Here is a 15,229-nt window from a genome sequence, read left to right as displayed (position 1 = left end):
AACCAGTTTGACAGAATCCTTCATGTTTCCACTGAATGTCTGTCACTGTTGGGAGGACTTAGCAACATTTTCAAATCAGTGTGTCAAACAGGGAAGCAGAACATACTCAGGATATTAATGGACGATCAGAGATAATAGTATCTCCCTTCCCCATCTGATCCTTCATGAGGATCAAATGGAATAACATATATTAAAGGACTAGTGTCACACGTGCAGTGTGAAGGGATATGTGTGATTGTAACTCAGTTGAGAAGATGAGGCAACCCTGACTCCTGGATCCTGAAACCAGAAGGAGTTTGGAACTAGCAGCATGGCAGAAGAAACTAGCTTACATACCAAAGGGATTTGTCTTGCTGTCAACTTTGGCACAGTAACCTCTGTTTAAGGCAGTAGTTAAAGGCAGGAATGGAGGCTTGAAGAGATAATGACAATTTAGCTCTAAGCGCCACATGAAATACCAGATAATAGAGGCACATGTGCCTCAGTTTTCTACTTTACTTTGTATGCCTATGGAGCTTAAGCAGTAATTGAATCTCTTTCATCTCCTAGCATGAAGAAGGGTGGGGAAAACTCAGCTGCTACCCAGAATAATATAGGAGTTTCAGTTCTATTATTTTGGATTTATCTTCAAATCCTTTCAAAAAATGATATTTTCTGTTGTCCAAATCCTAAAATCTGTTCGTAGGAGTGAGAAATTTCAAGCCAATTAAACAAATGTGGAGTAAAAGGAAGTGCTCAGCTTGTTGGAACAGAGAAAAGTTATGCACCACTCCTTAATCCTTTAGCCTTGATGAAAGCCTCAGCATGTTTTGCCCTGATTGATAGTATGATGGCATAGGTATATGGATTTTCCTGGAATCTCTCATGGTTTTTAACTTTAAAAACAATCTTTTCTAACAAAACCTTAATGGACTCTTTAGAAAGTTCTAGGAAGCACAGTGTTGCTATTAATAATATTGATTTGTTGCCTTAATATGGAAATAGCACAAATATAATTCAACTTCTCAGGTCTTTACAGATTGTAGACTAGTTCAAATCTTAAAAGAATTTCTACATCATTGATTTATATTCCTTCCTCAACTTTGAATTATTTGAATAATCAGGAAAATTCTTGTAATTCTTTTGTTTGTACAGAAAAAAGGTCATGTCAAAAAGATGAAGCTGAAGTTTCTCATAATGCTCTGTCACTCTTCCTATATAAGCTTGCTATTTTAATAAGTAGTCAATATATTACTGAATATTGTTTTTCTATATTATATATTCTGTATTATTCAATAATACATTCCATATGACATATTTTCTATATAACAGTATGTAGAAAATACATGTTGTATTTCTATTATATATTTCAATACTCATACTGAAATTAATTTAAATGAAAAAATTGAAACTTGTTCCTTGGCCCTGTGGAAGCTACTCTCTAGAAGCTCAAATTTTTCCTGTTTGTTTTTCTTTAAATAAAATTAGATTATAGTAGAGCTAGAAAGTGTTAACCTTTCAGGAGGCTTGTGGTATTTTTGCAGTCTTGGTCCAAGAATCATATTACAGCCTAAGCAAACTGCTTAGTGATGGCTGCCCATTGAATTATGAAGACAGCAAAATAAACGTGGTTGAACATAGATCCTTGACTTTGGGATTGATCTGTTAAAATGATTACTATTTCCCTTCCAATGTTCTAATTCAGAACACATTTGCTATTACAGTGTGGTTATCTTTTTGTTTGTTGGATTGCTTCTTTCTCCCCAAAGGCTGCTTTTTCAAATTTTCTCTTGAAAATAACTAAAAGTTAAAAAGGTTAGGCTATAACCAGCAAAATAGAAACTAATGAGAATTTTGAAAAATAAATAATTTGAACTTCACACTTTTGAGACAAATTTCACCCTACAGTAAAAGACTGTGGATGAACAAGAACCTGGATTTTGTCTCTTGGTCACTAGATAATTTATTTTGCGTCCTAAAATTCAAACAGTATGTAACAGAACCATAAGTGTGCATAAGCATATATGTTTATGTATGTAAAATGATTAATTAGTACCTTTTGGCTTAAGAGAAAATACTTTAATTATGTTTTAAAATTTTACCTCTTTACCCATAAAGCAAAGTTGGCAGTATTCATAATTTCTACAAGAAACAGTATTGTTTTTGAAATTGTGTTAGAGTAGAACATCCTTCCTTTAGTGTCAGTGAAAATGAATCTCTGTTTCAGTGCCATCTATACTACATCCATCTTCAAAAACAGTAATGGCTATAATGGAGAGAAGAGAGAAATGACAAAAGGTCTATCAAACATAATTAACTAAAATATTAAAGATTTTTGAAGAGGCCATAATAAGTTTATTGAACACACATCCATCCCAACTCAAAATGTTTAAAGGAAAAATCACTTACATTTAAAGAGAAATTATTACCAAGAATGCTGGCAGCTGTCCTTGATAACATCCATGTTCTGGAGTGGCAGGATCAGGACTGCCCATGTTTGTGACAAAGGTCAAATCTTTGTGAGAATGAAGGGTAAGGGCCATACCATTGAATATGAGGAAAATTATATTATTTTCCTCCTCCAGAGAAGTTTACTTGCCTCATTTCCTGCTTAATACATAGCATATATGTATGGTATTCTCTACAGCTCATTTTGTATTTGAATTTCTGTAGGAGGCATATTCAAATGTAGATTCTTTTTATTTATTTATTTATTTTTTAAAAAGACATAGGACACTTAGCTAGACATTCGAATTGGATCCAGTTTTAGATTGTCCCATCCAATATGCATGAGTAAATAAATGATGATTGGAATGTGCAAAGAGATAACGTTGGTTGTTTTGATATATGCTCTTGTTTTTTTCCTGAGTTAATATTCTATTTTAAGTTACTGATAAATCACCTTCAATTCTTGCCAGCACCCTGAAAATAGATAAATTGTTTTTAGTGTTACAGTTTCTTGATTTCATTCCTCCTCTAATTACCATCACCATCAAAAACTTTTGCTGAGTGAGTGAATGAGTGATTGAATGGATGATTCGAAAAGTCCAGAGAATGCAGCTTAGTTACTGAAAAATACTAATAATGTTATTATAAATAATAATAGTGAATTATTATTTATTTAGTACTTAGTATGTGTCAAGTATTTTACTTTGATATGCTACCAACTTGGCTATAAATTCCAGTAACTCTCTTTGCTGTTAGGTGTGTTTCAAAGGAAATTTTTCTTGATATTATTTACTAAATTTACTAGAAAACAGAAAATTCACAGGAAAACTTCAGTCTTGTCCTGCTTTTTAAATAAATTGGAAGAGATACATTGTTATTTACAGATTGCCTAGCACATGAATAGAATTTAAAAATTGCTACTTGATAGCAGTTTTTCTATTTTTCAGCCTCCAAATTATCCTTAAACCTGATAACTGCTATAGCACAATCTGATATCTTTTACACAGTCTGTATTCTTTCATTTTTCCATACATTAAAAAAAATCTTATAAAGCAGAGCTATTCCATTTTCTACAAATAACCAGAATTTTTAGGAGATAATTACCTTACTCTTTTCATTATCTCAGCATGGTCCATTAGAAATATCATGTGAACTACATATGTAATTTAAATTTTCTAATGGCCTCATTTTTAGAAAGCATAAAAGGTGAAGTAAAAATTTAAAATAAATTTTATTTAAACCAATGTGTTCAAAATATTATTTCTACATATAATCAATATTATTATTAATAAGATATTTTCTGATATGGTTTGGCTCTGTGTCTCCACCCAAATCTCATCTCAAGGGAGAGACTTGTGTGAGGTGACTGGATCATGGAGGTGGTGTCCCTCATGCTGTTCTCATGATATTGAGTGAGATCTAATTGAGATCTAATGGTTTTATAAGTGTCTGGCATTTCCCCTGCTTGCAATTCTCTCTTGCCTGTCACCATGTAAGACATATTTGCCTCCCCTTCTGCCATGATTGTAAGTTTCCTTAGGCCTTCCCAGCCTTGCAGAACTGTACGTCAATTAAACCCCTCTCCTTTATAAATTACCCGGTTTCAGGAAGTTCTTTATTCTCCACTTCATAGCTATTATCATCATTTAAAATCACATATATGATCTTATCTTTTAAGTAGTCTTGAAAATAAGACTTCAACGATTTTGTTTTCAAAATCCTGTGAGTGGCTAGGAGGGCCTAAAACCAGACTCTGCCTATCCATTTGAGCTCATCTCACCACATTCTTTCTTTGGCTCCTGGGGCTTTTTAAATTTTCTTCATTTAGCCCAGCTCCTCACCACCTGAGCTAGTCCCCTACCTGTAATATCTGGCAGGTATCACAGATCTCAGGCAAAATTTCATGTCTTCAGAGAAGACTTCTCTGTCCACCTTGTTGAGGGTGTGCTTCTTTTTGATGGATTCATCACAATTATAAAATTACAATTAAAATTTAAGTATGTAAATTAGTATAGGTTGACCATTCCTTAGCCAAAAATCCCAAATCTAAAATGCTCCAAAATCCAACATTTTTTAGCACTGACATGACACAAATGAAAAATTCTGTATCTGACCTCATATAATAGGTTATACTTAAAACACAGTCAAAACTTTTTTCATTCACAAAATTATTTAAAATACCATACAAAATTACTTTAAGCCTATGTGTATAAAGTGTATATGAAATGTAGTAAATTTTTTGTTTAGATTTGGATTCTATCCCTAACATATCTTATAATTATATGCAAATATTCCAAAATCCAAAATATGTCTGGTCCTGAGTATTTTGGATATAGAATACTCAAACTATAGCTGTATACTATCTGACATTTTCATTACTCTGAGCTCCACTTGGGCAGGAGCAGTGTTTTCCTTATTATTCTTCTTGTTCTAAATAGCTAGTTAATTTATAATACATACTTATAACATTAAAGCATAAAGTTAAGAGCTTGGTTACCTAAAGTCAAGGTTTCAGAGTTCAGGGAACTAATATTTTAAAGCAAGTTGCCCAGTATCTCTAAATTTCAGTTTTTTAATCTGTAAAGAAAAGATAAAGCTATCATATTATAAGGCTATCGTGAAAATTAAATGATACAATTCCTGTAAAACGCTTACACTAGTATTTCTTTATGAAAAAGGCTCAGTGAACTTGAATGATCATGGAGGTGACAATTTTTGTCAAACCATATGCTTCTCTGTTTTTTTTTCCACGTACACCAAGCAACAGCTTCATACTAGAATTTCCCATGTATTTTATCACAGGAAAAGAAAACACTAGTCTGGCCAAATTGTAGTTTTTGATATAAACTATAAACATGTGTTTTGTTTTGTGTTCTGCAGCTCCTTGTACATTTCAATCACATGAATCAGCATGTGTAAGTGCAGTCATTTCTGGGACAGTGACAAGATCAGTGTCAGGATATGCCAGTCTGATAAGCCACAGTCACCAAAGAGGTGCCTACCTGTGAAGCCTTTTGGTGCCCTGCCAGCTAGCCTTCCCCTGCTAAGACTCAGATCTCCTTTAATACCCTCCCCTTCATGCCTACAGCCCCTTTATTTGTGTTAGGAAATTCTTGATAAATGAGTCTTAGCCACATTTGTATTAATTACATGTTGTAGAATACCCCAATTTCTATAGGGCCCAATCAAGTGCTTCATAACACTTGACACTCCCAGTTACCAAACATGTATTCATTGATCATTGACTGTCTGCCTGGGTGGTTGTTTTCCAACCCTGTATAAGGAAATAAAAACAAATTCAGCAATCAGCAATGCAAAATTCAATGCCTGGCATCCAGTATAAAATTATTAAGCATGCAATAAGGCAGGACCCATAACTATGAGAAAAATTAATCTATAGAACAAATTCCCAAATTATAGAGGTGACTGAATTAACAGAAAATATGTTAAAATATATATTAAAATGATTACTCAAGAATTTAGATCAAACTTTTAACCAGAGACAGAATAATAATTATCATTATCAATATTATATATAATTTTATATTATGGCAGATAACATGTTATATAATATGTATTTATTATACATTGTTATACAATTCTTTAATACATTATAATTTTATTGTAATCTATAATAAAATTATAAATTATATAGTAATATAGTATGTTATATAATTAATGTAATCAAATATTTGATTAATGTAATTGTTACATGATAATAACAAATGGTAGCGGTAGTATACTACTGCTGATAACAAATTACCACAAACTTAGCAGTTTAAAACAATACACATTTATTATCTCACTGTTTCTGTGGGTCAGTAGTCCAGGCATAGCATAACTGGATCTTACTAACATGGTGTTGGCCAGGATGCTCTCTCAGTGCGAGGTTACTAGGGAAGAATGGGATTCCAAATTTATTCAGGTTTGGGCAGAATTCATTTTCTTGTGGGTATATGACTGAAGGCCTTGGTGTTTTGCTGTTTTATCAGCAGGAGGCCACCCTCAGATCCTAAAAGCTATGGTCAGTTCCTTGTAAGGTCACTTTTCTCCATACATCTGTTTATTCCATCAAGCTAACAAAAGAATATTTTACTCCAATGTAATAAGATGACTGACTGACTGACTGACTGACTGACTGACTGACTTATTTATTTATTTATTTATTTATTTATTTATTTATTTATTGAGCTGGAGTATTGCTCTGTCGCCTAGGCTGGAGTGCAGTGGTGTGATCTCGGCTTGCTGCAACCTCCACCTCCCGATTTAAGCGATTCTTCTGCCTCAGCCTTACAAGAAACTGGGATTACAGACATGTGCCACCACACCCAGCTAATTTTTGTATTTTTAGAAGAGACAGGATTTCACCAAGACTGGTCTGGAAGTCCTGACCTCAAATACTTCTCCAGTCTCGGCCTCCAAAAGTGCTGAGATTACAGGTGTGAGCCACCAAGCCCGATGGACTTCATGTATAATGTAATCAGGAATTGACCTCTTATCACCTTTGCCATGTGATGTAACCTAATCAAGGGTGTGGCATCTTACACCTTTGCCAGTTCTGTTGGCTTGAACGAAGTCTCATATCCCATCCACATTGAAGGGGAGGAGATTATATGAAGACATAGATAATAGAAGATGAAAATCACTGGGGTCACTTGGGTCTGTTCATCTCATTATTTTTATGAAAATCTACTTGGTTGGAGAAAGGAAAGTGCACTTAATTTTCTTAATATTCCTCCATCATTCTAATTAGGTCTTGGTAAATTTCCTGAGGTGCATCCTGTCCAAGATAAAAATCCACATGATTGTAGTGTGGAATCAGCTTGTAATAAATAAGGTTAGAAATTTGAGGAAGTAAATTTTCGACATCCTTGGGGTCAGCCACAATGTCCCGTCCACCATTCCATATTGCTGTTGGAACTTCCATCTTAGTAATGTTGTATACAGGAGGTGTAAGCTAAATAGAATGAACAAGATAGAAAAAAGTTTTTACAGAAAATTACATGATAGAAGTAACATTAACTGTCAGCTGTTAAGCAAATTCTTTACATGCTACAAGTGTACAATTAGTTTACACTTAATGATATATAAACATTAAAATGTTAAAAATACTTGACCACTTTTGTGTATTAATATGAATTGTGAATCAAAAACACTGTAATATTTCTGACTTGCACATTTGGGAAAATAAGAGAAGATTCTAGAGGAAGAGGGTTCTTTTTCCCATAGGGGATCATCTTTCTAGTTAGCATTTGATCTCGGAATGTTACCTTTTCAAATTAAATGTTGGATAGGATAAATATCCCTTCTCATAGGCACAAACTTGGGCTCAGTGGCATTATTAATATTTGGGAATCAACAGACTCTTAAGGGAGAACTGAGACCAAGGCATGAAAGACATTTGAAGTACGATGTTAAAAAGGAGTCAATCTGGGCCTGGTGCTGTGGCTCACGCCTGTAATCCCAGCACTTTGGGAGGCCAAGGTGGGTAAATCATGAGGTGAGGCGATCAAGACCATTCTGGCTAACACACGATGAAACCCCGTCTTCACTAAAAATACAAAAAAAGCCAGGCAAGGTGGCACATGCCTGTAGTACCAACTACTCGGGAGGCTGAGGCCAGAGAATCACTTGAACCTGGGAGGTGGAGGTTGCAGTGAGCTAAGATCATGCCACTGCATTCCAGCCTGGGTGACAGAGTGAGACTAGGTCTAAGAAGGAAAGAAAGAAAGAGAGAAAAGAAAAGGAGTCAGTCTGTTACATTAGAGTGGCTATAGTATTCTATAAACTCCCAGCAAACTTTCCCTTACTACTTCTTTCTCATGTTGATCCAACACAGCCCCTGGTCCAGATACCCAGGTCTGGTCAGTTAGTCCTCCATTCTTCTGGCCACAATGATTGTGTGAGAGATGGGCGTGTGACTAAAACTGGGCCAGAGTTCTTTCTAGAACGTTTTGCCATAGCCATTCAGAATATGGTATCTTTTGGTGAGGGTGAGGTGAGGGGGGCATTGGAAGAACTATATGAAGTAAGTCCATCTAGTCACCACTGCTTCCTCACAAGAGAAAACAGTATTCTGAAATAGTGTGTGTGTGGTACTCCTCACCCAACTCCTGCCATATACATCTAACTATAGCAGTTGGGGAGAAAAGTCAGATTTTTCACAAGAATTAGGGTTATACATTTTCACTATTATTGTCGTTATACTAGTTATTATGGTGGCATTAAAAATTCCCACATTAAAAATTTTTTGGCTGGACACGGTAGCTCATGCCTGTAATCCCAGCACTTTGGGAGGCTAAAGCACAAGAATCACTTGAGTCCAGGAGTTCAAGATCAGCCTCTGTAATATAGTGAGACCCTGACTTTATTTTTAAAGGTAAAAGAGAAAAGAAAAAAGCCGGGTGCTGTGGCTCACCCCTGTAATCCCAGCACTTTGGGAGGCCCAGGCAGGTGGATCATGAGATCAGGAGTTCAAGACCAGCCTGGCCAACATGGTGAAACCCTGTCTCTACTTAAAAATATGAAACTTAGCTGGGCCTGCAGTCCCAGCTACTTGGAAGGCTAAAGCAGGAGAATTGCTTGAACCTGGGAGGCTGAGGTTACAGTGAGCAGAGATCCCACCATTGCACTCTAGCCTGGGCAACAAAGCAAAAAGACCCTGTATCAAAAAAAAAAAAATCCGAATTTCTACATGCTATATTTGAAAAACCTAAGTATCACTGATGACTATGTTTTCAATTTAAGCTTTGTCTATTGGCAAAAAGCCAAAATCATTAATGAACTTCCTCGCATACTTGGGAATAAAATAATAACAACAATATACATTTCCCTTTAATATAAAATTTTTCTCTAAAAGTTTTCAGAGATCTCGTGACACACCAGATCAAAAGTAGTACTATTTGCTAGGGAATGGTGTGCCACGTACACTATCCCTGGCAGATAATACTATTTCCTAAAGATGATACTTTTTACTTATATATCTTTGATAATCCGTATAATGGTATTTTTTAAAGTGGCTAGTAAATGACATCCCAAAGAACTATTAGAACAGTCTTAGTTATTAAACATAGATAAGAAGTCAGAGAATATGTTTTAAAAGCAAACATTGTATGTTTTTGTTAATTTGTTTGGAGAAGGAGTAAGTATTGTGTTAGAAGACTAGACTTTAGATCCAGGAATCCTGAGTCATATTCTGGTTGATTTTTTTCCCTTCCAACTTTTATTTTAGATTCAGGAGTACATGTGCAGATTTATTACATAAATAAATTTTGCATCCTTGGGGTTTGGCATACAAATGATTTTGTCATCCAGGTAATGAGCACAGTACCTGACAGGTAGTTTTTCAATCTTCACTCTCCTCCTACCCTCCACCCCCAAGTAGGCCCCAGTGTCTGTTGTTCCCTTCTTTGTGTCCATGTAAACTTAATGTGTAGCTCCCACATATAACTGAAAGCATGTGATATTTGGTTTTCTGTTCCTGTGTTAATTTACTTAGGATAATGGCCTCCACCTACATCCACATTGCTGCAAAGAACATTATTTCATTCTTTTTCGTGGCTGCATAGTATCCCATGGTGTATAAGTACCACATTTTATTTATTCAGTCTACCTCTTATTGGCATCTAGATTCCATGTCTTTGCTATTGTGAATAGTGCCACAATGAACATATGGGTGCATGTGTCTTTTTGATAGAACAATTTATATTCCTTTCAGTACATACCTAGTAATAGGATTCCTAAGTCAAATCATAGTTCTGTTTTAAGTTCTTTGAGAAATTGCCACGTTGCTTTTCATAATGGCTGAATTAATTTACATTCCCACGAGCAGTGTATGAGCGTTCTCTTTTTCTGCAGCCTCACCAGCATCTGTTATTTTTTGACTGTTAAATAATAGCCATCTTGATGGGTGTAAGATGGTATCTCATCATTGTTTTGATTTTCTTCTCTCCAATGATTACTGATGTTGAACATTTTTTCATATTCTTACTGGATGCATGCATGTCTTCTTTTGAGAAGAGTTTGTATATGTTCTTTGCTCACTTTTTAATAGGGTTGTTTGGTTTTCCTTATTAGTTTGCTTAAGTTCCTTATAGATTCTGGATATTAGATCTTTGTCAAATGCATAATTTGAAAATATTTTCTCTTATTCTTAGGTTGTCTGCTTGCTCTATTGATAGTTTCTTTTGCTGCACAGAAGCTCTTTAATTAGGTTCCACTTGTCAATGTTTGTTGTCATTGTTGCAATTTACTTTTGGCATCTTTATCATGAAATTTTTGCCAGGTTCTATGTCCAGAATGGTATTTCCAAGGTTTTCTTTTAGGGTTTTTATAGTTTTAGGTTTTAAATTTAAATCTTTAATTCATGTTGAGTTGATTTTTATATATGGTGAAAAGAAGGGGTCCAGTTTTAATCTTCTGCATAATTCAACACCAATTATTGAATAGACAGTCCTTTTCCCATTGCTTGTTATTGTCAACTTTGTTGAAGATCAAATGATTGTAGGTGTTCAGCTTTATTTCTGGGTTCTCTAACCTGTTCCATTAGTTTACATGTCTGTTTTGTACCAATACCATGCTGTTTTGATTACTGTAGCCTTATAGTATAGTTTGAAGTCAAATAATGCCTCCAGCTTTGCTCTTTTTGCTTAGAATTGCCTTGGCTATTCAAGCTTCTTTTGGGTTTCATATGAATTTTAAAATAGTTTTTCTACTTCTACGTTGAATGTCATTTATAGTTTGATAGGAATAGCATTGAATCTGTAAATTTATTTGGATGGTATGGCCATTTTAATGATATTGATTCTTCCTGTCCATGAACATGGAATGATTTTCCATTTGTATCATCTCTGTTTTCTGTGAGCAGTGTTTTAAAGTTCTCATTGAAGAAATCAATCATTTTCCTGATTAGCTGTATTCACATTTTATTCTTTTTTTGTGGCTATTGTGATGAGGATTGAGTTCTTGATTTGGCTCTTGGCTTGGACATTGTTAATGTGTAGAAATGCTACTGATTTTGGTACATTGATTTTGTATCCTAAAACATTACTGAAGTTGTTTATCAGCTTAAGGGGCTTTTAGAATGAGACTATGGGCTTTTTAGATACAGAATGACACCATACATTAAAAGAGATGTCTGACTTCCTCTCTTCCTATTTGGATGCCTTTTTATTTCTTTCTCTTGCCTGATTGCTCTGGCCAGGACTTCCAGTACTATGTTCAATAGGAGTGGTGACAGTGGACATTCTTGTCTTGATTCAGTTCTCAAGGGGAATGCTTCCAGCTTTTGCCCATTCAGTATTATGTCAGCTGTGGGTTTGTCAGAGATGGAGCTTATTGTTGTTATGATTTTCTTTTCTTTTCTTTTTTTTTTTTTTTTTTTTTTTGAGACTGAGTTTAGCTCTCTCACCCAGGCTGGAGTGCAGTAGTGCAATCTTGACTCAATGCAACCTCTGCCTCCTGGGTTCAAGATATTCTCATGCCTCAGCCTCCTGAGTAGTTAGGATTACGGGCCCCTGCCACTACACCTGGCTAATTTTTTTTAAACAGAGTTTCGCTCTTGTTGCCAAAGCTGGAGTGCAATGGTGTGATCTTGGCTCACCACAACCTCTGCCTCCCAGGTCCGAGCAATTCTCCTGCCTCAGCCTCCCGAGTAGCTGGGATTACAGGCAGGCACCACTACACCTAATTTTGTATTTTTAGTTGAGATGGGGCTTTTCCATGTTGGTCAGGTTTGTCTCGAATTCCTGACCTCAGGTGATCTGCCCGCCTCAGCCTCCTAAAGTGTTGGAATTACAGGCGTGAGCCACTATGCCTGGTTGACTTTTGTATTTTTAATTGAGATGGGGTTTCACCATGTTGACCAGATGGGTCTCGAACTCCTGACCTCAAATGATCCACCCAATTGGAACAGGATACATGTGCAGAATGTGCAGGTTTGTTACATAGGTGTATATGTGCTGTGGTGGTTTGATGCACCTATTGACTCATCCTCTAAGTTTCCTTCCCTCACCATCCACCCCCTAACAGGCCCTGGTGTGTGTTATTTTCCTCTCTGTGTCCACATGTTCTAATTGTTAAACTCCCACTTAAGAGTAAGAACATGTGATATTTGGTTTTCTGTTCCTGCATTAGTTTGCTGAGAATGATGGCTTCCAGTTTCATCCATGTAATTGCAAAAGACATGATCTCATTGGCTGCATAGTACTATTCCATGGTGTATATGTACCACATTTTTTAAAATCCAGTCTATTAGTGATAGGCATTTGAGTTGGTTCCATGTCTTTGTTATTATACATAATGCTGCAGAAAACATACATGTGCATGTATCTTTATAATAGAATGATTTCTGTTCCTTTGGGTATATACCCAGGAATGGGATTCCTGGGTCAAATGGTATTTCTGGTTCTAGATCCTTGAGGAATCACCATACTCTCTTCCACAATGGTTGAATTAATTCACATTCCCACCAACAGTGTAAAAGTGTTCCTATTTCTCCTCAGCCTTACCAGCATCTGTTGTTTCCTGACTTTATAATAATCACCATTCTGACTGGTGTGAGATGGTATCTTGTTGTGGTTTTGATTTGCATTTATCTGATGATAAGTGATGTTGAGCTTTTTTTCATATGTTTGTTTGGATGGTTCTTAATATGAGTAAGTTCCTTTGATGCCTAATTTGTTGAGGGCTTTTAACATGAAGGGATGTTGAATTTTATTAAGAGTCTTTTCTGTGTCTATTGAGATAATCTTATGGTTTTGGTTTTTAGTTCTGTTTATGTGATGCATCACACTTATTGATTTGTATATTTAGAACCTACCTTGCAACCCAGGAATAAAACCTACTTGATTGTTGTGGACTAGCTTTTTGATGTGCTGTTGTATCAGGTTTATTGTATTTCAGTGAGAATTTTTGCATGTATGTTTATCAGGGATGTTGACCTGAAGTTTTCTTTATTCACTGTGTTTCTGCCAAATTTTGGCAACAGAATGATGCTGGCTTCATAAAACGAGTTAGAGAGGAGTCTCTTCTCCTCAAAAAAATTTTTTTAAATTATCTCAGTAAGATTGGTAACATCTCTTCTTACATGTATGGTAAAATTCAACTGTAATTCATTCTGGTCCAGTGATTTTTCAGTTTTTTAGTACTTATTCAATTTTGGATCTTGTTATTGACCTGTTTAGGGTGTCAGTGTCTTCGTGATTCAATCTTTGGAGGTGTTATGCTCCCTGGACTTTATGCATTTCTTCTAGATTTTCTAATTTGTGTGGATAGAGGTGTTAATAATAGTCTCTGAGGGATTATTATATATCTATGGGGTGATGGTCATGTCCCCATTGTCATTTCTGACTGTTTATTTGAATCTTTCTCTTTATTCTTTATTAGTCTAGCTAGCAGTCTATCAGTTTTATTTATTCTTTCAATGAACTAACTTGTGATTTTGTTGATCTTTTGTAGGTTTCTTTGCATCTCAATTTTATTCAGTTAAGCTGTGATTTTGGTTGTTTTTCTCTTCTGCTAGCTTTGAAGTTGGGTTGCTCTTGTTTTTCTAGTTTCTCTAGGTGTGATGTTAGGTTGTTAATTTGAGATATTACTAACTTTTTGACTGCATGTTTAGCACTATTAGCTTTCCCCTTAACACTCCTTTAGATATGTCCCAGATATTCTGGTATATTGTGTCTTTGTTTTCATTAGTTTCAAAGAATTTCTTGATTTCTGCCTGTATTTCATTATTTACCCAAAATCAACTCAGGGGAAGGTTGTCTAATTTCTTTATAATTGCATGATTATGAGAGATCATCTTGATATTAATTTCTACTTTTATTGTACTGTGTGTGATTCATAAGTGTACATGGTATAATTTCAGTTTTTTGAATTTGTTGAGAATTGCTTTATAGTTGAGTGTGAGGTCAATTTTAGAGTATATGCCATGTGCACATGAGAAGAATATGTATTCTGCTGTTGTTGTTCTCTAGATGTCTTCTCAGTCCATTCGGTTAAGTGTCAAGTTTAGGTCCTAAATATCTTTGTTAGTTTTCTGCCTCAAAAATCTGTCTAGTACTGTCAGTGGGGTGTTGAAGTCTCCCACTATTGTTGTGTGGTTATCTAAGTCTCTAAGAACTTGTTTTATGAATCTAGGTCCTCCTGTGTTGGGTGCATATATATTTAGAATAATTATCTTCTTGTTAAATTCAATGAATCCTTTAGCACTATTTAATACCCTTCTCTGTTATTTTTGATAATTGTTTATTTAAATTCTTTCTTGTCTGAAACAAGAATAACAACCCTTGCTCTTCTTTCTTTTCTATTTGCTTGATAGGTATTTCTCCATTCCTTTTCTTTGAGCTTATGGGTGTCATTGCATGCAAGATGGGTGTCATGTAGGCAGCATACAGTTAGATCTTGTTTCTTTATACAACTTGCAAATTTTTGCATTTTAAGTGAGGCATTTAGCCTGTTTACATTCAAGGTTAATATTGATATACACTGATCTTATCGTTGTGTTTCTAACTGGTTGTCATGTAGGCTCGATTGTGTAGCTGCTTTCTACTGTCAATGGTCTATGTATTTAAGTATGCTTTTGTAGTCTCTGGTAACAGTCTTTCATTTCCATGTTTGGCAATCCATTAAGGGCCTCTAGGCAGACAGGTCTGGTGGTAATAAATTCCCTTGGCAATTTTGTCTGAAAAATATTTTATTTCTTCTTCACTTATAAAGCTTATTTGTCTGTATGTGAAATTCTTAACTGAAATTTCTTTTCTTTAAGGATGTTGAATACAAGCCCCTAATCTCTTCTGGCTTG

At 35.3% G+C, this 15,229-nt stretch overlaps 1 protein-coding gene across 1 annotated transcript in view; it reads right to left on the bottom strand.

Annotated features, from left to right (window-relative positions):
* Positions 1-7,144: 7,144 nt before the first annotated feature.
* LIPK (lipase family member K) overlaps positions 7,145-15,229 on the bottom strand; it is a 39,901-nt gene continuing 31,816 nt past the window's right edge. Inside the window, 1 exon segment of the mRNA XM_003922432.4 lies at positions 7,145-7,384. Coding sequence (XP_003922481.3) covers positions 7,145-7,384 — 240 coding nt within the window.

The sequence above is a fragment of the Saimiri boliviensis genome, chromosome 12, assembly GCF_048565385.1.
Source record: "Saimiri boliviensis isolate mSaiBol1 chromosome 12, mSaiBol1.pri, whole genome shotgun sequence".
Classification (NCBI taxonomy): domain Eukaryota; kingdom Metazoa; phylum Chordata; class Mammalia; order Primates; family Cebidae; genus Saimiri; species Saimiri boliviensis.
The sequence above is the reverse complement of the archived record's forward strand: the minus strand, read 5'-3'. Positions and strand labels throughout refer to the sequence as shown.